The sequence below is a fragment of the Bombina bombina genome, chromosome 3 (assembly GCF_027579735.1).
Source record: "Bombina bombina isolate aBomBom1 chromosome 3, aBomBom1.pri, whole genome shotgun sequence".
In the NCBI taxonomy this organism is placed as follows: Eukaryota; Metazoa; Chordata; class Amphibia; order Anura; family Bombinatoridae; genus Bombina; species Bombina bombina.
Genome location: NC_069501.1, coordinates 111,054,259 through 111,077,473, shown reverse-complemented (window position 1 = coordinate 111,077,473; position 23,215 = coordinate 111,054,259). Strand labels below are relative to the sequence as shown.

Genomic DNA, 23,215 nt, shown 5'->3' with positions numbered 1-23,215 from the left:
AATTATTATGAGCGGTGTCCATCAAAACTAGTGTTCTATTTTAGTAATGTTTGAAATGCAGTTTAGTTGTGTTTTCCTATCATGTGATCATAGACTTCAAACATTGGTTTGTAAATGATTTGCTTTTCTTTTACTACTGTTATTTTTATTAATCTTATTGTAAACAGTGTTAAAACAAAATGTATGCTTACCTGATAAATTTCTTTCCTGGCATGGAGAGTCTCACAAATCAATTCCAATTACTTGTGGGAATTCAACTCCTGGCCACCAGTAGGAGGCAAAGAACACCCCAGCAGAGTGTTAAGTATCACGCCTACTTTCCATAATCCACAGTCATTCGGCCAAAGGAAAATGGAAAGAGAAGATGACACAAGTGTATAGAGGTGCCTGTGGTTTATAAAAAATAAAAAAAATAGCCATCTTAAATTAAGGGCGTGTCGTGGACTCTCCATGCCAGGAAAGAAAGAAATTTATCAGGTAAGCATAAATTTTGTTTTCTTTCCAATGGCATAGAGAGTCCACGAATCCATTCCAATTACTAGTGGGAACCAATACCTAAGCTAGAGGACACAGAATGGAAGGGAGGGAGAACAAGACAAGCGGACCTAAACAGAAGGCACCACCGCTTGAAGAACTTTTCTCCCAAAGGAAGCCTCGGCCGAGGCAAAAGTATCAAATTTGGAAAAGGTATGCAATGAAGACGCCACTTTGCAGATTTGTTCCACAGAAGCTACATTTTTGGAGACCCAGGAATAAGAGACAGCCCTAGTGGAATGAGCCATAATTCTCTCAGGAGGCTGTTGTCCAGCTGTATTGTATGCCAACCGGATAACACTTCTCGACCAGAGAGAAAGAGTAGGAGAAGTGGCCTTCTCACCAGTAGATTGACGAAAATCTTTAGTTTGTAGATAAAATTTTAGAGATCGCACAAAATCCAGGTTAAGCAACAGGCGTTCCATCTGAGAAGAAGGATTAGGACATTTCCTGATGTTGCGATCCGTTACTACTTTGGGAAAAAATCCCAACTTAGTACAAAGGACCGCCTTATCCGCATGAAAAATAAAGTAAGGGGAATCACACGGCAGAGCCTAAATAGCAAGGAGAAACAAAACTTTCTACGATAACTTAATATCAACCGAATGCATAGGCTCAAACGGAGCCTGCTGCAAAACTTTAAGAACAGGTTATGATTCCGAGGAGGAGCAACAGGTTTAAACACAGGCCTGATTCTGACCAATGCCTGAACAAAAGATTGAACATCTGGAAGTATGAAAAGTACTAATAAAATAAAATCGCTAAATCTACAGCGCCTCTATAACCTCAGCCTCTGCTGAGGGCTTACCGCACTGGTGACCAGAGAGATTCCCACTGACAAGTCAATGACCAACTGGGACTCTCTAATGTTAGAAGAAACAAAACAAAACTGTTTTAGAAGACTTGACTGATCTGTATCTAGAAAACGCTCTGATGACAAAGTCTCCGCTCTCCGATCGGAAGTAAAGTTGAATCTGAAGAGCAGAGAGCGTTCATGTGACCGCATCAGTCAGAAAATAAGTGTGCCATCAGAAAAGCGCACAAGTTCTTGAAGCGTGGTGCCTTTCTGTTTAAGTCCGCCTGTGTTGTTCTCCCTCCCTTCCATTCTGTGTCCTCTAGCTTAGGCATTGGTTCTCACTAGTAATTGAATGGTTTTGTGGACTCTCCTTTCCTGGCATGGAGAGTTCACGACCTGTCCTTAATTTAATTTTAAGACCACTTTTGTCTATTTTCAAACCTCAGGCACCTTTATACCCTTGTGTCCTCTTCTCTTTCTATATTCCTTCGGCTGAATGACTAGGGGTTATGGGAAGTAGGAGTGATACTTAACAGCTCTGCTAGGGTGTTCTTTGCCTCCTCTTGATGGCCAGGAGTTGAATTTCCACTAGTAATTGAATGGATTGGTGGACTCTCCATGCCAGGAAAGAAAATAATTTATCAGGTAAGCATAAATTTGTTTTGTTTTTAAACAGTAAAAGTTATGTAGTCCGTAATTTTAAAATAATTATAATTTGTAAAGATTATTGTATGTTATTTATCCTTGTGTGAACACTTACATCACTCATTTTAACCCATTTTCCATTTTAAGTGACACAGGGCTCTTTAGCTTTTTTTTTTCTCTGTATTAATTTCACCATAATAATCCTCTATTGTTAAGTGCACCCATACATATTATACACCATTGTTTAACAAATGGGTACATAAAATGGCAGTTTTCTTTATATTCATTTTTGCATTACTAGCTAAAGAAAAATATGTCCAAATAATTAAATATGTTCTGTTTTTAGGAATACAGAATATGGCTAGGTTTCCAAGTAATTTAGAATAAATATAGGCCATATACTACAAAGATGGAATTATTGGTTTACCACTAAAGATTTCTATGCTTGCAAGCTAAACAGTTTTCACCCAATACAAAACTGCTACACAAAAGTATATATTTGTAGAATTTAGGCACCCACAAAAAGCTGTTTTGCTTTGTTTTTTTAACACTTTGTATAACCCTTTTATTAAAACCGCTCAATGTCCAGCACTAGTATACATTATCACAGGGTGCAAATCTGCAACAGGGCTATTCACAATTGCCCCAAATATAACATTCAGAAACCAAGTTAGGAGCAGCACACCTAAGGGATAATTTAAATCATATTTATTATGCACCAAACTACAGAAAAAAACTAAATAATAAATTGTTTGGCCTGAAATGTTATTGTCTTTCCTAAGATATGGAGAGTTCACAAGGTCATTCAATTACTAGTGGGAAAAGCACTCTTGGCCAGCAGGAGGAGGCAAAGAGCACCACAGCCATGCTGTTAAGTGTTACTCCCCTACCCATAATCCCCAGTCATTATCTTTGCCTCTGTCAATGGAGGAGGTGAAGTTTGGTGTCTGAAGAAATTAATTCCTTTTTCGGGTACTTATCCCTGCAAGCAAGGATTTGGGATAAGCTGAGTCCATGTCAATCTCTTCAGTAGAGTAGTGGTGGCTTTTAAGCAGTTGGGAAACAAAGCAAGGACTACCTCACAACTTCCTAACACATTGCTGCCCTAGTCATAGAAAGCCAGAGTTGGTTACTCTGCTCTTTCTTTTTCTACAGGTCTCTGTAAGTATGTGTCCTTTCACGCCTTGTGAGCTATCCTCCTGTCGGACAGCTAAACTACAGGTAAGTGATTTTGTCTTCTAGGTCTTGGAGACTTGCACTTCAGAATAATATGTCATATGCAGTAGATGGGGACATTTTTAAAATCCTTTATACAGGATTTTCTTTGGCAGTGGGCAGGCACATTATGTATTGAGACTAGGGGTTAATCTTCCCTTTATTGGACGTTTTTTCTCTTTGGGCTAATTTTGTTGTAATACTTAATTAGTATGTGTGGGGCTTATGTTTTATACAGGGATTTATGTATATACTTAAAATTTGGCAGTTGGTTTTCTTTGCTTGCTTAGCTAGAACAGGTTAACTGACAGACTGCTTGAGCGTTTGTGTAAATTAAGCTCCTTTCTTGTAGGCAGAGGGAAATGCGCGCTTTTTACTTGCTGCATAGTTTCCTCTCTCTGTCGGTCATGTGACTTCTCTCTGCTGTCGGATATTCACGGAACGGAGCTGCGTCGTTGAATTTGTTTCTTCAGTGTCGATCTACTATATGATCGTTTTAGAGACTTCTGGCAGCCAAATTGTGTATAAGTGTTACGGTAAGGCACCTCAGCCTGTCTGATGTGTAGGGTGCCTGATTGGTTTATTATTTTAAAGAATTTTTGCATAACGTTAAGCTGCTGTGGTATTAAAACTTCTTTCAGTGACAGTGTATATAAAAGATTTCTACAATTTGGGGAATTTTTTATTTAGTATTATGGACCAAGACTCTGTTATTCCTTGAGGCACAAATTGTTTTGCCTATGCAATTCTGTGCTGCATGCTTAGCTAGAACACTTAAATTTAAAGATAAATTGTTGCCCTCTGAGCCCAATGTCTCTCAGAATGATGCTGTTCAGGCAATGCCACAGCTTTCTCCTCAAATGTCCCAAGCCTCTATGGCATCACATACAGTGCCCTACAGTTCCTCTTAGCCTCCTGGAGGAGTTTATTTGCCTGCAGATTTTGCTGGACAGGTATCTGCTGTATCTGTGGCATTATCTGCTTTTCCTATGCTAGGAAAATGCAAGAGGAAAATTAAACATTCAGATAGTAAGGTTTCTGTTTCACCTACTGCTACTCAAGTTGCCCTCCCACATAGGTCTAATGAGAAAACATTGGTAGCCTCTGATGGTAAAATCTCAGATTCGGACAGTATTATTCTTTCATTTGATACTGAAGAAGTAAACTTCAGATTTAGGCTTGAACACCTTTGTGCACCGTTAAAGAAGTTATTGGTTACTTTGGACTACTCCAATACTTCTGTCGTTGTCAACCCTAAGAAATCTAGTAAACTTAATAAACACTATGATATTCCTTCCTCTGTGGAAGTTTTTTCCTGTCCCAGTCCGTGTGACGGAGATTATTTCACAGGAATGGGAGAAGCCAGGGATTCCTTTCTCCCCGTCTCCTGTATTTAAAAAGATGTTTCCTGTTGCTGATTTCATTAAATATTCTTGGGGCACGGTGCCTAAAGAAGAAGGGGCTATTTCTACTCTGGCTAAGAGAAATATGATCCCTATAGAGGATAGCTGCTCCTTTAAGGATCCCATAGACAAAAAGCTGAAAGCTTATTTGAAGAAGATGTATGTTAATCAAGGTCTTCAATGGGAACCTGCAGTTTGTATTGCCACAGTAGCAAGTGCAGGATCTTATTGGTGGCTCTCCTAGCCAATTCCTTTATTTCTGATGCTACCATTCAAGTTATTAGACTGGGAGCCAAGATGTCTGGCTTTGCTGTCCTAGCCCGCAGGGCATTGTAGCTAAAATCTTGGTCAGCTGATGTTACCTCTAATCTGTCGCTAACTTACAAGGGGAAGACCTTATTTTGACCTTGTCTGGCAGAAATAATTTCTGATATTACACGTGGAAAAGAGTCTTTTCTACCGCAAGACACGAAGAACTGACTCAAAGTGCGTCAAAGTAATTTTCGTTCCTTTCGTAACTTCAAAGGTCAAAAGTCTTCCTCTCCCTCTTCCAAGCAGGAGCAGTCTAAGTCTTCTTGGAAGCCCAATCAGGCTTGGAATAAGGGGAAGCAATCAAATAAACCCTCAGCTGAGTCTAAGTCCGCATGAAGCGTCGGCCCACGGTCCGGGATCGGATCAAGTGGGAGGCAGACTTTCCCTGTTTTGTCAAGCGTGGAGACGAGATGTCCCAGATCCTTGTGTAGAGGACATAGTATCTCAGGGTTACAAAATAGAATTCAAAACTTTCCCTCCCAGGGGCAGATTCCACCTCTCAAGATTATCTGCAGACCAGGTAAAAAGAGAGGCATTCTTGAACTGCGTTCAGGACCTTTCCTCCCTAGAAGTGATTGTTCCAGTTCCAGTAAGGGAACAGGGTCTAGGACGACCATAGATCTAGAGGATACGTACCTTCATGTTCCCACCCACAGGGATCATCACAAATTCCTGAGATTCACCTTTCTAGACGAACACTTTCAGTTTGTGGCTCTTCGGTTTGGCCTTGCCACAGCTCCCACAATTTTCTCAAAGGTTCTGGGGGCCCTCTTGGCAGTGATCAGGTCTCGGGGAATTGCAGTGGTGCCATACCTGGACGACATATTCGTTCAAGCGCCATCTTTCAACAAGTCAACTCTCATACAGAGATCTTGTCTTTTCTACGTTCCCACGGTTGGAAAGTGAATCTGGAAAATAGTTCACGTGTTCCAGCTACAAGGGTGGTTTTCTTAGGGACCATAATAGATTCCCTATCTATGAATTTTTTTCTGACGGAGGTCAGAAAATCCAAAATTCTCTCCTCCTTTGCCTCTCTCTTTAGTCTACTATTCAGCCATCAGTGGCTTAATGTATGGAGGTAATTGGTCTGATGCTCACTTCCATGGACATCATTCCCTTTGTTTGATTCCATTTGACAGCTCTGCAATTATGCATGCTCAGACAATGGAACGGAGACCAATTAGATCTGTCTAATAGGATAGATCTAGACCAGTCGTCAAGAGACGCTCTCCTGTGGTGGCTTTCTCAGGGCACATGCTTCCGGAGACCTTCCTGGGTGATTGTGACCACGGACGCCAGCCTTCTAGGCTGGGGAGCAGTCTGGAACTAGTTAAAGGTGCAGGGACTATGGACTCGGGAGGAGTCTGCTCTCCCCATAAACATCTTGGAGTTGAGAGCGATTTACAATGCTTTGATGGCTTGGCCTCAATTGTCTTTAGCCCGGTTTATCAGGTTTCAGTGTGACATCACATCAGTGGCTTACATCAATAAACCAGGGAGGAACTCGGAGTTCCTTGGCCATGAAGGAGGTGGCACGGATTATTCAGTGGGCGGAAGCTCACAATTGTTTTCGATCTGCCATCCACATTCCTGGAGTGGACAACTGGGAAGAGGACTTCCTGAGCAGACAGACGTTTCATCCCTGGGAGTGGGCTCTCCATCCAGAGGTGTTTTCCAGGTTAACCCCCAAATAGGGGGGTGACGGAGTTGGATCTGATGGCGTCTCGGCAGAACTCCAAGCTTCCAAGGTACGGATCAAGGTCAATAGATCCTCAGGCTGCTCTGATAGATGCTCTGGAGGTTCTTTGGGATTTCGGTCTAGCATACCTGTTTCCTCCGTTTGTGCTCCTTCCACGAGTTATTGCTCTATCAAACAAGAAAGAGCATAGTTAATTCTAATAGCTCCTGCATGGCCTCACAGGATCTAGTATGCAGACCTAGTGAAGAGGTTGCCTCTGAGGATGGACCTTCTAACTCGGGGTCCATTCCTCTATCCAAATCTCGTTTCTCTGAAGCTTACTGCTTAGAGAGTGAACGCTTAGTTCTGTCTAAGCGTGGATTTTCTGAGTCGGTCATTAAGACCATGATCCAGGCTCGCAAGCCTGTTGCTCAAAAAAAATTACCATAAAGTATGGCGTAAATACCTTTATTGGTGTGAATCTAAGGGCTACTCTTGGAGTAGGGTCAGGATTCACAGAGTTTTGTCTTTTCTCCAGGAAGGTCTGGAGAAAGGGGTGTCAGTCAGTTCTCTGAAAAGTCAGATTTCTGCATTATCTATTTTGTTACACAAGCATCTGGCGGATGTGCCAGATGTTCAATCTTTTTGTCAGGCCCTGGTCAGTATCAGGCCTGTGTTTAAACCTGTTGCTCCTCCTTGAAACCTTAATCTTGTTCTTAAAGTTTTGCAGCAGGCTCAGTTTGAGCCAATGCATTCCATAGATATTAAGTTGCTATCTTGGAAGATTTTGTTTATTATTGCTATCTCTTTTGCTCGGAGAGTTTCGGAAATCTCAGATTTGCATAGTGATTCGCCTTACCTTATCTTTCATGCAGATAAGGCAGTTCTTCGTACTAAATTTGTTTTTTTTCGTCGTTGCAAAACTTGGATGTTGTGCATGCTCTAAAATTCTACCTACAGTGGACTAAGGATTTTCACCAGTCTTCTGCCCTGTTTGTTTCTCAGGAAAGCGTAAGGGTCAGAAGGCTACTTCTCTTTTCCTCTGGTTGAGAAGTATGATTCGTTTTTCTTATGAGACTGCTGGACAGCAGCCTCCTGAGAGAATTTCAGCTCATTTCACTAGAGCTGTCTCCTCTTCTTGGGCTTTCAAAGATGAAGCTTCTGTGGAACAGCTTTGCAAGGCTGCAACTTGGTCCTCTCTGCATACTTTTTCCAAATTTTCATACTTTTGCCTTGGCTGAGGCCTCTTTTGGGAGAAAGGTTCTTCAAGCGGTGGTGCCTTCTGTTTAGGTCTGCCTGTCTTATTCTCCCTCCCTTGTTCTCCCTCCTTGTTAATTCTGTGTCCTCTAGCTTGGGTATTGGTTCCCACTAGTAATTTAATGTCTTAGACTCTCCATATCTTAGGAAAGAAAACTAAATGTATGCTTACCTGATAAATTTCGTTCTTTCCGGATATGGAGAGTCCACGACTCCGCCCTTTATTAAGACAGTTATTTTTGGCTAAACCTCTTATTCCTTTTCCATTTCCCTTCAGTCGAATGACTGGGGATTATGAGTAGGGAAGTGATACTTAACAGCCTTTGCTGTGGTGCTCTTTGCCTCCTCCTGCTGGCCAGGAGTGATATTCCCCCTAGTAATTGAATGACGTTGTGGACTCTCCATATCCAGAAAGAAAAATGTATCAGGTAAGAATACATTTTTTTTTAATTTTTTTTTTTTTTAAATTTGCTGTAGTTTGACATTTGCTGTAATTTAACCCTTATGTGGGCCGCTGCTACTTTGGTTTTGGGATTTAACCCTTTCATCATCAACTGCAGAATATACTATTTAACAGTAAAAACACACAAACTTTTTAAAAATAAAATAATGCAAAATAAACTTTTATTAAAATATATAAATATACTTAAAATAAAGTTTCTAAATTGTATATGTTCACTGGTAGAGAAGGGGTTGACTAAAACAATGCAATGACTTGTAACCACTTTGAATTGCTGTCGGTGATCACATGACGATGAGACACTTTTTTGGGTGTCGCTGGAGTGCCTCATTCCTGAGGCATGTAGTGACTGCCCAGTGAGCTTAATGCCAGCATGCATTGCATACATTACAGTATGTTGGTAATCTAGGCTCCATTTTCAGTATACAACCACAGTGACTGGCTGTCAGTGATTGTATACATAGTAAAATTCATATTTTACTGTTACGGTACTGTTGCTGGATGCCTGCTTTTGAAGCTATTGGGCAACAGTATGAGATACATGCTGACTGCAGTGTGCATCTCATGAAATGTAGGCTCCCAGATCATGATCACTGACAGGCATGCGATCACATCAACACTGTGTCGCTATGATCGCTAGCCGTATAGGAACGATCATTCTAATAAAGGGACAGTAAAAACCTTGCAATTACAAGACATTTCTGTTGGGTTGCTATAGAGCACTGGTTTTCAAACCGGTCCACAGGCCTCCCTAACGGGCCACATTTTGAGAATATCTGAACTGGAGTCCAGGTGAAATAGGCAGCTGATTAGTAAACCTAGTTATTTTATTTGCTCTCATCCAACATAATTCTGATATCCTGGCCTGTTGGGGAGGCCTGAGGACAGGTTTAAAAACCAGTGCTATAGAATAACACATCTGCCAAGTCTGTGTTTAATACTAAGTAACATGCTTTTTACTGCAATTATTTTGAAATAGTCAAACTCCACCTATCATTTGCCTTATTTGGAGGAACCAATCAGGGATACATAATACATAATGAATAAGTTGTTTATGCACAACTTAACATTTTATATAAAAATGTAAAGGTGTTTACTATTTCTTTAATGGGACAGTCTAGACCCAATACATCATTTTTATTACTTATTGTTACATTCCAGAGAATTTTCTTGCAACTGGTCCCATATCTATAAGCTTGTAAGATGTAAATGAAACATTTAAAAATTTTTTTGTTAGGAGCCAAAAATAGCTGCCAAGCTCCGCCCACCTATTGTGTGTGTATATTTTGGTCAGTTTTTCTAATCACGATCGACCCTTAAATACGTTTTTCTACTCGCTCATGCGGATTTGTGCATGTGCAGTTTGGAATAGCTAACTGAAAAATATTAAACGTGCACGGCTAATCTGTCTTATAAGAAAATGGCTATCTGGTCAAGAAGAAAGCTGCTAACTGATGATTATTTAAAGGTTTCATGTACTTACAAGCTTATAGATGTGGAACCCATTGCAAGATGCTTGTCTGATATGTAAAAATTGGTAATAAAGAATATGTATTGGGACTTTAATAGATATTGGTGTCAAAAGAACATTTACTTTTTTTTTTACATGGCTATTAGCCCCAGTCCTCCTTGTCATGTTCATGTAACTATGCTTCTGACTATAACATTACTTTCCAAATGCCCGTACAATTGCTGCTTCAAAATAAAAAGCGGTCCCCATAAGCTCCACTCGCAAATGTGAACAATTGTTGTTCTTTCTAACAAGCCATGATAAAGTATACACAATAATTAAAGTGTTTCATAAATATTACAGAAGAGTTCGCTCAGGAAGTGGTATATCTGTGATGAGCTCAGTATCTGTGGACCAGCGATTACCTGAAGAACCTGCAGAAGAGGAGCCACCACCTGTAGACAGAAAGCTTCCAGGTAATCTATAATATTTTGTGTTTGCAGCAAATTTCTTTACCCATGGACAGAAATAACCTTTTTCTCCTGTTAAGTGTGGTCAGTCCACGGGTCATCATTACTTCTGGGATATTAACTCCTCCCCAACAGGAAGTGCAAGAGGATTCACCCAGCAGAGCTGCTATATAGCTCCTCCCCTCTACGTCACCTCCAGTCATTCTCTTGCACCCAACGAATAGATAGGATGTGTGAGAGGACTGTGGTGATTATACTTAGTTTCATACCTTCAATCAAAAGTTTGTTATTTTATAATAGCACCGGAGTGTGTTATTCCTTCTCTGGTAGAATTTGAAGAAGAATCTACCTGAGTTTTTTTCTATGATTTTAGCCGGCGTAGTTAAGATCATATTGCTGTTTCTCGGCCATCTGAGGAGAGGTAAACTTCAGATCAGGGGACAGTGGGCAGATTAATCTGCAAAGAGGTATGTAGCAGCTTATTATTTTCTGACAATGGAATTGATGAGAAAATTCTGCCATACCGATATAATGTAAACTCAGCCTTAAATGCAGTAGCAGCAACTGGTATCAGGCTGTCATGTATGTATATTTTACACTTCAGTATTCTGGGGAATGGCACTTCACTGGAATTATACTGTATGCATAAGACTTTAGCCTAATTTGCAGGGACTAGCAACAGGCTTTTTAATAACACTTAATTTATTTAATGTTAAACGTTTTTTGCTGGCTTGTAAAATCGTTTAATTTTCTGAGGTACTGGGTGAAAAAATGTTTTGGGCACTATTTTTTTCCACTTGGCAGTCGTTTTATTTAATTTATGACAGTTTACTGATCTCTCTCACTGTTGTGTGTGAGGGGGAGGGGCCTTTTTTTGGCGCTTTTGCTACGCATCAAAAAATTCAGTCAGAAGTTCACTGTCTTCCCTGCATGATCCGGTTCATCTCTACAGAACTCAGGGGTCTTCAAAACTTGTTTTGAGGGAGGTAATCACTCACAGCAGAGCTGTGTGATTGTAGTTGACTGTGATAAAAAACGTTTATTTCTTTCATGTAATTAGCAAGAGTCCATGAGCTAGTGACGTATGGGATATACATTCCTACCAGGAGGGGCAAAGTTTCCCAAACCTCAAAATGCCTATAAATACACCCCTCACCACACCCACAATTCAGTTTTACAAACTTTGCCTCCGATGGAGGTGGTGAAGTAAGTTTGTGCTAGATTCTACGTTGATATGCGCTCCGCAGCAAGTTGGAGCCCGGTTTTCCTCTCAGCGTGCAGTGAATGTCAGAGGGATGTGAGGAGAGTATTGCCTATTTGAATGCAGTGATCTCCTTCTACGGGGTCTATTTCATAGGTTCTCTGTTATCGGTCGTAGAGATTCATCTCTTACCTCCCTTTTCAGATCGACGATATACTCTTATATATACCATTACCTCTGCTGATTCTCGTTTCAGTACTGGTTTGGCTATCTGCTATATGTAGATGAGTGTCCTGGGGTAAGTAAGTCTTATTTTCTGTGACACTCCAAGCTATGGTTGGGCACTTTGTTTATAAAGTTCTAAATATATGTATTCAAACATTTATTTGCCTTGACTCAGAATGTTCAACTTTCCTTATTTTCAGACAGTCAGTTTCATATTTGGGATAATGCATTTTGATTTAACCATTTTTTCTTACCTTCAAAAATTTGACTCTTCCCTGTGGGCTGTTAGGCTCGCGGGGGCTGAAAATGCTTCATTTTATTGCGTCATTCTTGGCGCGGACTTTTTTGGCGCAAAAATTCTATTTCCGTTTCCAGCGTCATACGTGTCGCCGGAAGTTACGTCATTTTTTTGACGTTATTTCGCGCCAAAAATGTCGGCGTTCCGGATGTGGCGTCATTTTTGGCGCCAAAAGCATTTAGGCGCCAAATAATGTGGGCGTCTTATTTGGCGCGAAAAAATATGGGCGTCGCTTTTGTCTCCACATTATTTAAGTCTCATTTCTCTTGTTAAGTGTATCCAGTCCACGGATCATCCATTACTTATGGGATATTAACTCCTCCCCAACAGGAAGTGCAAGAGGATTCACCCAGCAGAGCTGCTATATAGCTCCTCCCCTAACTGCCATTACCAGTCATTCTCTTGCACCCAACGAATAGATAGGATGTGTGAGAGGACTGTGGTGATTATACTTAGTTTCATACCTTCAATCAAAAGTTTGTTATTTTATAATAGCACCGGAGTGTGTTATTCCTTCTCTGGTAGAATTTGAAGAAGAATCTACCTTAGTTTTTCTATGATTTTAGCCGGAGTAGTTAAGATCATATTGCTGTTTCTCGGCCATCTGAGGAGAGGTAAACTTCAGATCAGGGGACAGCGGGCAGATTAATCTGCAAAGAGGTATGTAGCAGCTTATTATTTTCTGACAATGGAATTGATGAGAAAATTCTGCCATACCGATATAATGTAAACTCAGCCTTAAATGCAGTAGCAGCAACTGGTATCAGGCTGTCATGTATGTATATTTTACACTTCAGTATTCTGGGGAATGGCACTTCACTGGAATTATACTGTATGCATAAAACTTTAGCCTAATTTGCAGGGACTAGCAACAGGCTTTTTAATAACACTCAATTTATTAATGTTAAACGTTTTTTGCTGGCATGTAAAATCGTTTAATTTTCTGAGGTACTGGGTGAAAAAATGTTTTGGGCACTATTTTTTTCCACTTGGCAGTCGTTTAATTTATGACAGTTTACTGATCTCTCTCACTGTTAGCTATCAGGGTTAGTTATCCTTTGCTAATGGGAGCAATCCTTTGCTAAAATTGTGTTTTTTACAAAGATTTGATGCTATAACTTTTCAGTTTATTAATTTTCAACTGTCATAACTTTTTCTGTGCTTCTTATAGGCACAGTACGTTTTCATATTATAGTAAATTACTTGAAAAGTATTTCCAAGTTGCTAGTTTATTTTCTAGTGTGTTAAACATGTCTGATTCAGAGGAAGATATCTGTGCTATATGTGCTAAAGCCAAAGTGGAGCCCAATAGAAATTTATGTACTAATTGTATTGATGCTACTTTAAATAAAAGTCAATCTGTACAAATTGAACATATTTCACCAAACAACGAGGGGAGAGTTATGCCGACTAACTCGCCTCACGTGTCAGTACCTGCATCTCCCGCTCGGGAGGTGCGTGATATTGTAGCGCCGAGTACATCTGGGCGGCCATTACAAATCACATTACAGGATATGGCTACTGTTATGACTGAAGTTTTGGCTAAATTACCAGAACTAAGAGGTAAGCGTGATCACTCTGGGGTGAGAACAGAGTGCGCTGATAATATTAGGGCCATGTCAGACACTGCGTCACAATTTGCAGAACATGAGGACGGAGAGCTTCATTCTGCGGGTGACGGTTCTGATCCAAACAAACTGGATTCAGATATTTCAAATTTTAAATTTAAGCTGGAAAACCTCCGTGTATTACTAGGGGAGGTGTTAGCGGCTCTGAATGATTGTAACACAGTTGCAATACCAGAGAAAATGTGTAGGTTGGATAAATATTTTGCGGTACCGGCGAGTACTGACGTTTTTCCTATACCTAAGAGACTTACTGAAATTGTTACTAAGGAGTGGGATAGACCCGGTGTGCCGTTCTCACCCCCTCCGATATTTAGAAAGATGTTTCCAATAGACGCCACCACACGGGACTTATGGCAAACGGTCCCTAAGGTGGAGGGAGCAGTTTCTACTTTAGCTAAGCGTACCACTATCCCGGTGGAGGATAGCTGTGCCTTTTCAGATCCAATGGATAAAAAGTTAGAGGGTTACCTTAAGAAAATGTTTGTTCAACAAGGTTTTATATTGCAACCTCTTGCATGCATTGCGCCTGTCACGGCTGCAGCAGCATTTTGGTTTGAGTCTCTGGAAGAGACACTTGAATCAGCTCCATTAGATGAGATTACACACAAGCTTAAAGCCCTTAAGTTAGCTAACTCATTTATTTCAGATGCCGTAGTACATTTAACTAAACTTACGGCTAAGAATTCCGGATTCGCCATTCAGGCACGCAGAGCACTGTGGCTAAAATCCTGGTCAGCTGACGTTACTTCTAAATCTAAATTGCTTAATATACCTTTCAAAGGGCAGACCTTATTCGGGCCCGGGTTGAAAGAAATTATCGCTGACATTACAGGAGGTAAAGGCCATGCCCTGCCTCAAGACAGAGCCAAACCTAAGGCTAGACAGTCTAATTTTCGTTCCTTTCGTAATTTCAAAGCAGGAGCAGCATCAACTTCCTCTGCACCAAAACAGGAAGGAGCTGTTGCTCGCTACAGACAAGGCTGGAGACCTAACCAGTCCTGGAACAAGGGCAAGCAGGCCAGGAAACCTGCTGCTGCCCCTAAGACAGCATGAATCGAGGGCCCCCGATCCGGGAACGGATCTAGTGGGGGGCAGACTTTCTCTCTTCGCCCAGGCTTGGGCAAGAGATGTCCAGGATCCCTGGGCGTTAGAGATCATATCTCAGGGATACCTTCTAGACTTCAAATTCTCTCCCCCAAGAGGGAGATTTCATCTGTCAAGGTTGTCAACAAACCAAATAAAGAAAGAGGCGTTTCTACGCTGCGTACAAGATCTTTTATTAATGGGAGTGATCCATCCGGTTCCGCGGTCGGAACAAGGACAAGGGTTTTACTCAAATCTGTTTGTGGTTCCCAAAAAAGAGGGAACTTTCAGGCCAATCTTGGATTTAAAGATCCTAAACAAATTCCTAAGAGTTCCATCGTTCAAAATGGAAACTATTCGGACAATTTTACCCATGATCCAAAAGGGTCAGTACATGACCACAGTGGATTTAAAGGATGCTTACCTTCACATACCGATTCACAAAGATCTTTACCGGTATCTAAGGTTTGCCTTTCTAGACAGGCATTACCAGTTTGTAGCTCTTCCATTCGGATTGGCTACGGCTCCGAGAATCTTCACAAAGGTTCTGGGTGCTCTTCTGGCGGTACTAAGACCGCGAGGAATTGCGGTAGCTCCGTACCTAGACGACATTCTGATACAAGCTTCAAGCTTTCAAACTGCCAAGTCTCATACAGAGTTAGTACTGGCATTTCTAAGGTCGCATGGATGGAAGGTGAACGAAAAGAAGAGTTCTCTCTTTCCACTCACAAGAGTTCCCTTCTTGGGGACTCTTATAGATTCTGTAGAAATGAAGATTTACCTGACAGAAGACAGGTTAACAAAGCTTCAAAATGCATGCCGTGTCCTTCATTCCATTCAACACCCGTCAGTAGCTCAATGCATGGAGGTGTTCGGCTTAATGGTAGCAGCAATGGACATAGTACCCTTTGCACGCCTACATCTCAGACCGCTGCAATTGTGCATGCTAAGTCAGTGGAATGGGGATTACTCAGACTTGTCCCCTACTCTGAATCTGGATCAAGAGACCAGAAATTCTCTTCTATGGTGGCTTTCTCGGCCACATCTGTCCAGGGGGATGCCATTCAGCAGGCCGGACTGGACAATTGTAACAACAGACGCCAGCCTACTAGGTTGGGGCGCTGTCTGGAATTCTCTGAAGGCTCAGGGACAATGGAATCAGGAGGAGAGTCTCCTACCAATAAACATTCTGGAATTGAGAGCAGTTCTCAATGCCCTTCTGGCTTGGCCCCAGTTAACAACTCTTGGGGTTCATCAGGTTTCAGTCGGACAACATCACGACTGTAGCTTACATCAACCATCAGGGAGGGACAAGAAGCTCCCTAGCAATGATGGAAGTATCAAAGATAATTCGCTGGGCAGAGTCTCACTCTTGCCACCTGTCAGCAATCCACATCCCGGGAGTGGAGAACTAGGAGGCGGATTTCTTAAGTCGTCAGACTTTTCATCCGGGGGAGTGGGAACTTCATCCGGAGGTCTTTGCCCAAATACTTCGACGTTGGGGCAAACCAGAGATAGATCTCATGGCGTCTCGACAGAACGCCAAGCTTCCTCGTTACGGGTCCAGATCCAGGGATCCGGGAGCGGTTCTGATAGATGCTTTGACAGCACCTTGGACCTTCGGGATGGCTTATGTGTTTCCACCCTTCCCGATGCTTCCTCGATTGATTGCCAGAATCAAACAGGAGAGAGCATCAGTGATTCTAATAGCGCCTGCATGGCCACGCAGGACTTGGTATGCAGATCTAGTGGACATGTCATCCTGTCCACCTTGGTCGCTACCTCTGAAACAGGACCTTCTGATCCAGGGTCCCTTCAAACATCAAAATCTAATTTCTCTGAAGCTGACTGCTTGGAAATTGAACGCTTGATTTTATCAAAACGTGGTTTTTCTGAGTCAGTTATTGATACCTTAAATACAGACTAGGAAGCCTGTTACCAGAAAGATTTACCATAAGATATGGCGCAAATACTTATATTGGTGCGAATCCAAGAGTTACTCATGGAGTAAGGTTAGGATTCCGAGGATATTGTCTTTTCTACAAGAAGGTTTAGAAAAGGGTTTATCCGCTAGTTCCTTAAAGGGACAGATTTCAGCTCTGTCCATTCTTTTACACAAACGTCTGTCAGAAGTTCCGGACGTTCAAGCTTTTTGTCAGGCTTTAGCTAGGATCAAGCCTGTGTTTAAAACTGTTGCTCCACCATGGAGTTTGAACTTAGTTCTTAATGTTTTACAGGGGGTTCCGTTTGAACCCCTTCATTCCATTGATATCAAGTTGTTATCTTGGAAAGTTCTGTTTTTAATGGCGATTTCCTCGGCTCGAAGAGTCTCTGAGTTATCTGCCTTACATTGTGATTCTCCTTATCTGATTTTTCATTCAGACAAGGTAGTTCTGCGTACTAAACCTGGGTTCCTACCTAAGGTGATCACTAACAGGAATATCAATCAAGAGATTGTGGTTCCATCTTTGTGTCCTAATCCTTCTTCGAAAAAGGAACGTCTGCTACACAATCTAGATGTAGTCCGTGCCCTGAAATTTTATCTACAGGCAACTAAGGATTTTCGACAAACGTCTTCCCTGTTTGTCGTTTATTCTGGTCAGAGGAGAGGTCAAAAAGCTTCGGCTACCTCTCTCTCCTTTTGGCTTCGTAGCATAATACGGTTAGCCTATGAGACTGCTGGACAGCAGCCTCCTGAAAGAATTACAGCACATTCTACTAGAGCTGTGGCTTCCACTTGGGCCTTTAAGAATGAGGCTTTTGTTGAACAGATTTGCAAGGCTGCAACTTGGTCTTCTCTTCATACTTTTTCCAAATTTTACAAATTTGACACTTTTGCTTCTTCGGAGGCTGTTTTTGGGAGAAAGGTTCTTCAGGCAGTGGTTCCTTCCGTATAAAGAGCCTGCCTGTCCCTCCCGTCATCCGTGTACTTTAGCTTTGGTATTGGTATCCCATAAGTAATGGATGATCCGTGGACTGGATACACTTAACAAGAGAAAACATAATTTATGCTTACCTGATAAATTTATTTCTCTTGTAGTGTATCCAGTCCACGGCCCGCCCTGTCACTTTAAGGCAGGTAATTTTTCCATTAAACTACAGTCACCACTGCACCCTATGGTTTTCCTTTCTCTGCATGTTTTCGGTCGAATGACTGGTAATGGCAGTTAGGGGAGGAGCTATATAGCAGCTCTGCTGGGTGAATCCTCTTGCACTTCCTGTTGGGGAGGAGTTAATATCCCATAAGTAATGGATGATCCGTGGACTGGATACACTACAAGAGAAATAAATTTATCAGGTAAGCATAAATTATGTTTTCTCCAACATAGGTGTGTCCGGTCCACGGCGTCATCCTTACTTGTGGGATATTCCCCAACAGGAAATGGCAAAGAGCCCAGCAAAGCTGGTCACATGATCCCTCCTAGGCTCCGCCTTCCCCAGTCATTCTCTTTGCCGTTGCACAGGCAACATCTCCACGGAGATGGCTCAGAGTTTTTTGGTGTTTAAATGTAGTTTTTATTCTTCAATCAAGAGTTTGTTATTTTAAAATAGTGCTGGTATGTACTATTTACTCTGAAACAGAAAAGAGATGAAGATTTCTGTTTGTAAGAGGAAAATGATTTTAGCAACCGTTACTAAAATCGATGGCTGTTTCCACACAGGGCTGTTGAGAGGAATTAACTTCAGTTGGGGGAAACAGTGAGCAGACTTTGGCTGCTTGAGGTATGACACATTTCTAACAAGACTTGGTAATGCTGGAAGCTGTCATTTTCCCTATGGGATCCGGTAAGCCATTTTCTTAATTTTCAATATAAGAATAAAGGGCTTCACAAGGGCTTTAAAGACTGGTAGACATTTTTCTGGGCCAAAACGATTACTTTATAAGCATTTTTAATGGTTTATAACTTTGGAGAGTTATTTTAATCTTGAGAATTCTGTTAAAAAAACGGCAGGCACTGTATTGGACACCTTTTTCACTGGGGGCCTTTTCTAGTCATAGGCAGAGCCTCATTTTCGCGCCACTAATGCGCTGTTGTTTTTGAGAAGCAAGGCATGCAGATGCATGTGTGAGGAGCTCAGATCCACTGAAAAAGCTTATTGAAGGCGTCATTTGGTATCGTATTCCCCTCTGGGCTTGGTTGGGTCTCAGCAAAGCAGATACCAGGGACTGTATAGGGGTTAAATGTAAAAACGGCTCCGGTTCCGTTATTTTAAGAGTTAAAGCTTTCAAATTTGGTGTGCAATACTTTTAAGGCTTTATGACACTGTGGTGAAATTTTGGTGAATTTTGAACAATTCCTTCATACTTTTGCGTATATTCAGTAAAAAAGTGTGTTCAGTTTAAAATTTAAAGAGACAGTAACGGTTTTATTTTAAAACGTTTTTTGTGCTTTGTTATCAAGTTTATGCCTATTAACATGTCTGAACGATCAGATAGACGATGTTCTGTATGTTCGGAAGCCAAGGTTCCTCTCCATTTAAATATATGTGATGAATGTGACAAACAAAGTAGGGACAATGATGCCACTGATAATAATGTTGCCCAAAATGATTCCTTAAGTGAGGGGAGTAAGCATGGTACTGCATCATCTCCTTCTATGTCTACACCAGTCTTGCCCACTCAGGAGGTCCCTAGTGCATCTAGTGCGCCAATCCTCCTTACTATGCAACAATTAACGGCTGTAATGGATAATTCTATTAAAAACATTTTAGCCAAAATGCCCACTTATCAGCGAAAGCGCGACTGCTCTGTTTTAGATACTGAAGAGCATGAGGACGCTGATGATAATGGTTCTGACATGCCCTTACACCAGTCTGAAGGGGCTAGGGAGGTTTTGTCTGAGGGAGAAATTTCAGATTCAGGAAAAATTTCTCAACAAGCTGAACCTGACGTTATTACATTCAAATTTAAATTGGAACATCTCCGTGCTCTGCTTAAGGAGGTGTTATCTACTATGGATGATTGTGACAATTTGGTCATTCCAGAGAAATTATGTAAGATGGACAGGTTCCTAGAGGTCCCGGTGCCCCCCGAAGCTTTTCCTATACCCAAGCGGGTGGCGGACATTGTAAATAAAGAATGGGAAAGGCCCGGCATACCTTTTGTCCCTCCCCCTATATTTAAGAAATTATTTCCTATGGTCGACCCCAGGAAGGACTTATGGCAGACAGTCCCCAAGGTCGAGGGGGCGGTTTCTACTCTAAACAAACGCACCACTATCCCTATAGAAGATAGTTGTGCTTTTAAAGATCCTATGGATAAAAAATTAGAGGGTTTGCTTAAAAAGATGTTTGTTCAGCAAGGTTACCTTCTACAACCAATTTCATGCATTGTTCCTGTCACTACAGCAGCGTGTTTCTGGTTCAAGGAACTAGAAAAGTCGCTCAATAAAGCATCTTCTTATGAGGAGGTTATGGACAGAGTTCAAGCACTTAAGTTGGCTAACTCTTTTACCTTAGACGCCACTTTGCAATTAGCTAGATTAGCGGCGAAAAATTCAGGTTTTGCTATTGTGGCGCGCAGAGCGCTTTGGCTGAAGTCTTGGTCAGCGGATGTGTCCTCCAAGAACAGATTGCTTAACATCCCTTTCAAGGGGAAAACGCTGTTTGGCCCTGACTTGAAAGAGATTATTTCAGACATCACTGGGGGAAAGGGCCACGCCCTTCCTCAGGATAGGTCTTTTAAGGCTAAAAATAAAACAAATTTTCGTCCCTTTCGCAGAAACGGACCAGCCTCAAATTCTACATCCTCTAAGCAAGAGGGTAATTCTTCTCAAACCAAGCCAGCCTGGAGACCGATGCAAGGCTGGAACAAAGGTAAGCAGGCCAAGAAGCCCGCTACCGCTACCAAGACAGCATGAGATGCTGGCCCCCGATCCGGGACCGGATCTGGTGGGGGGCAGACTCTCTCTCTTCGCTCAGGCTTGGGCAAGAGATGTTCAGGATCCTTGGGCGCTAGAAATAGTTTCTCAAGGTTATCTCCTGGAATTCAAGGAACTACCCCCAAGGGGAAGGTTCCACAGGTCTCAATTGTCTTCAGACCAAATAAAAAGACAGGCATTCTTACATTGTGTAGAAGACCTGTTAAAAATGGGAGTGATTCATCCTGTTCCATTAGGAGAACAGGGGATGGGGTTTTACTCCAATCTGTTCATAGTTCCCAAAAAAGAGGGAACATTCAGGCCAATTTTGGATCTCAAGATCCTAAACAAATTTCTCAAGGTTCCATCGTTCAAAATGGAAACCATTCGGACAATTCTTCCTACCATCCAGGAAGGTCAATTCATGACCACGGTGGATTTAAAGGATGCGTATCTACATATTCCTATCCACAAGGAACATCATCGGTTCCTAAGATTCGCCTTTCTGGACAAGCATTACCAGTTTGTGGCACTTCCATTCGGATTAGCCACTGCTCCAAGAATTTTCACAAAGGTACTAGGGTCCCTTCTAGCGGTGCTAAGGCCAAGGGGCATTGCAGTAGTACCCTACTTGGACGACATACTGATTCAAGCGTCGTCTCTGCCACAAGCAAAGGCTCATACGGACATTGTCCTAGCCTTTCTCAGATCTCACGGGTGGAAGGTGAACGTAGAAAAAAGTTCTCTATTCCCGTCAACAAGAGTTCCCTTCTTGGGAACAATAATAGACTCCTTAGAAATGAAGATTTTTCTGACAGAAGCCAGAAAATCAAAACTTCTAAGCTCTTGTCAAGTACTTCATTCTGTTCTTCTTCCTTCCATAGCGCAGTGCATGGAAGTAATAGGTTTGATGGTTGCGGCAATGGACATAGTTCCTTTTGCGCGAATTCATCTAAGACCATTATAACTGTGCATGCTCAGTCAGTGGAATGGGGATTATACAGATTTGTCCCCGACGATCCAAGTAGATCAGAGGACCAGAGATTCACTCCGTTGGTGGCTGACCCTGGACAACCTGTCCCAAGGGATGAGCTTCAGAAGACCAGAGTGGGTCATTGTAACGACCGACGCCAGTCTGGTGGGCTGGGGCGCGGTCTGGAAACACCTGAAAGCTCAGGGTCTATGGTCTCGGGAAGAATCTCTTCTCCCGATAAACATTCTGGAACTGAGAGCGATATTCAATGCTCTCAAGGCTTGGCCTCAACTAGCAAAGGCCAAATTCATAAGGTTTCAATCAGACAACATGACGACTGTTGCATATATCAACCATCAGGGGGGAACAAGGAGTTCCCTGGCGATGGAAGAAGTGACCAAAGTAATTCAATGGGCGGAGATTCACTCCTGCCACTTGTCTGCAATCCACATCCCAGGAGTGGAAAATTGGGAAGCGGATTTTCTGAGTCGTCAGACATTTCATCCGGGGGAGTGGGAACTCCATCCAGAAATCTTTGCCCAAATAACTCAATTAGGGGGCATTCCAGACATGGATCTGATGGCGTCTCGTCAGAACTACTAGATCCAGGGATCCCAAGGCGACTCTAGTAGCTGCACTAGTAGCGCCCTGGACCTTCAACCTAGCTTATGTGTTCCCACAGTTTCCTCTCATTCCCAGGCTGGTAGCCAGGATCAATCAGGAGAGGGCTTCGGTGATCTTGATAGCTCCTGCGTGGCCACGCAGAACTTGGTATGCAGACCTGGTGAATATGTCATCGGCTCCACCATGGAAGCTACCTTTGAGACGGGACCTTCTTGTTCAAGGTCCGTTCGAACATCCGAATCTGGCCTCACTCCAGCTGACTGCTTGGAGATTGAACGCTTGATTTTATCAAAGCGTGGGTTCTCAGATTCTGTCATTGATACTCTTATTCAGGCTAGAAAGCCTGTAACTAGAAAAATTTACCATAAAGTATGGAAGAAATATATCTGTTGGTGCGAATCGAAAGGATTCCCATGGAACAGGGTAAAAATTCCTAAGATTCTATCCTTTCTACAAGAGGGTTTGGAGAAAGGATTATCTGCAAGTTCTTTGAAGGGACAGATTTCTGCTTTATCTGTTTTACTTCACAAGAAGCTGGCGGCTGTGCCAGATGTTCAGGCTTTTGTTCAGGCTCTGGTTAGAATCAAGCCTGTTTACAAACCTTTGACTCCTCCTTGGAGTCTCAATTTAGTTCTTTCAGTTCTTCAAGGGGTTCCGTTTGAACCCTTACATTCCGTAGATATTAAGTTACTATCTTGGAAAGTTTTGTTTTTGGTTGCAATTTCTTCTGCTAGAAGAGTTTCAGAGTTATCTGCTCTGCAGTGTTCTCCTCCTTATCTGGTGTTCCATGCAGATAAGGTGGTTTTGCGTACTAAACCTGGTTTTCTTCCGAAAGTTGTTTCTAACAAAAATATTAACCAGGAGATAGTTGTGCCTTCTTTGTGTCCGAATCCAGTTTCAAAGAAGGAACGTTTGTTGCACAATTTGGATGTAGTTCGTGCTCTAAAATTCTATTTAGAGGCTACAAAGGATTTCAGACAAACATCTTCCCTGTTTGTTGTTTATTCTGGTAAAAGGAGAGGTCAAAAAGCAACTTCTACCTCTCTCTCTTTTTGGCTTAAAAGCATCATCAGATTGGCTTATGAGACTGCCGGACGGCAGC

The 23,215-nt window shown here is 42.0% G+C and overlaps 1 protein-coding gene across 1 annotated transcript in view; it reads left to right on the top strand.

The window, feature by feature from the left end:
• The window catches only part of ITSN1 (intersectin 1), a 598,457-nt gene that overhangs the window by 138,951 nt on the left and 436,291 nt on the right, over positions 1–23,215 (top strand). Inside the window, exon 7 of the mRNA XM_053705169.1 lies at positions 10,114–10,230. Within this exon, the coding sequence (XP_053561144.1) occupies positions 10,114–10,230 (117 nt within the window). The remainder of the gene's footprint in view (positions 1–10,113; positions 10,231–23,215) is intronic.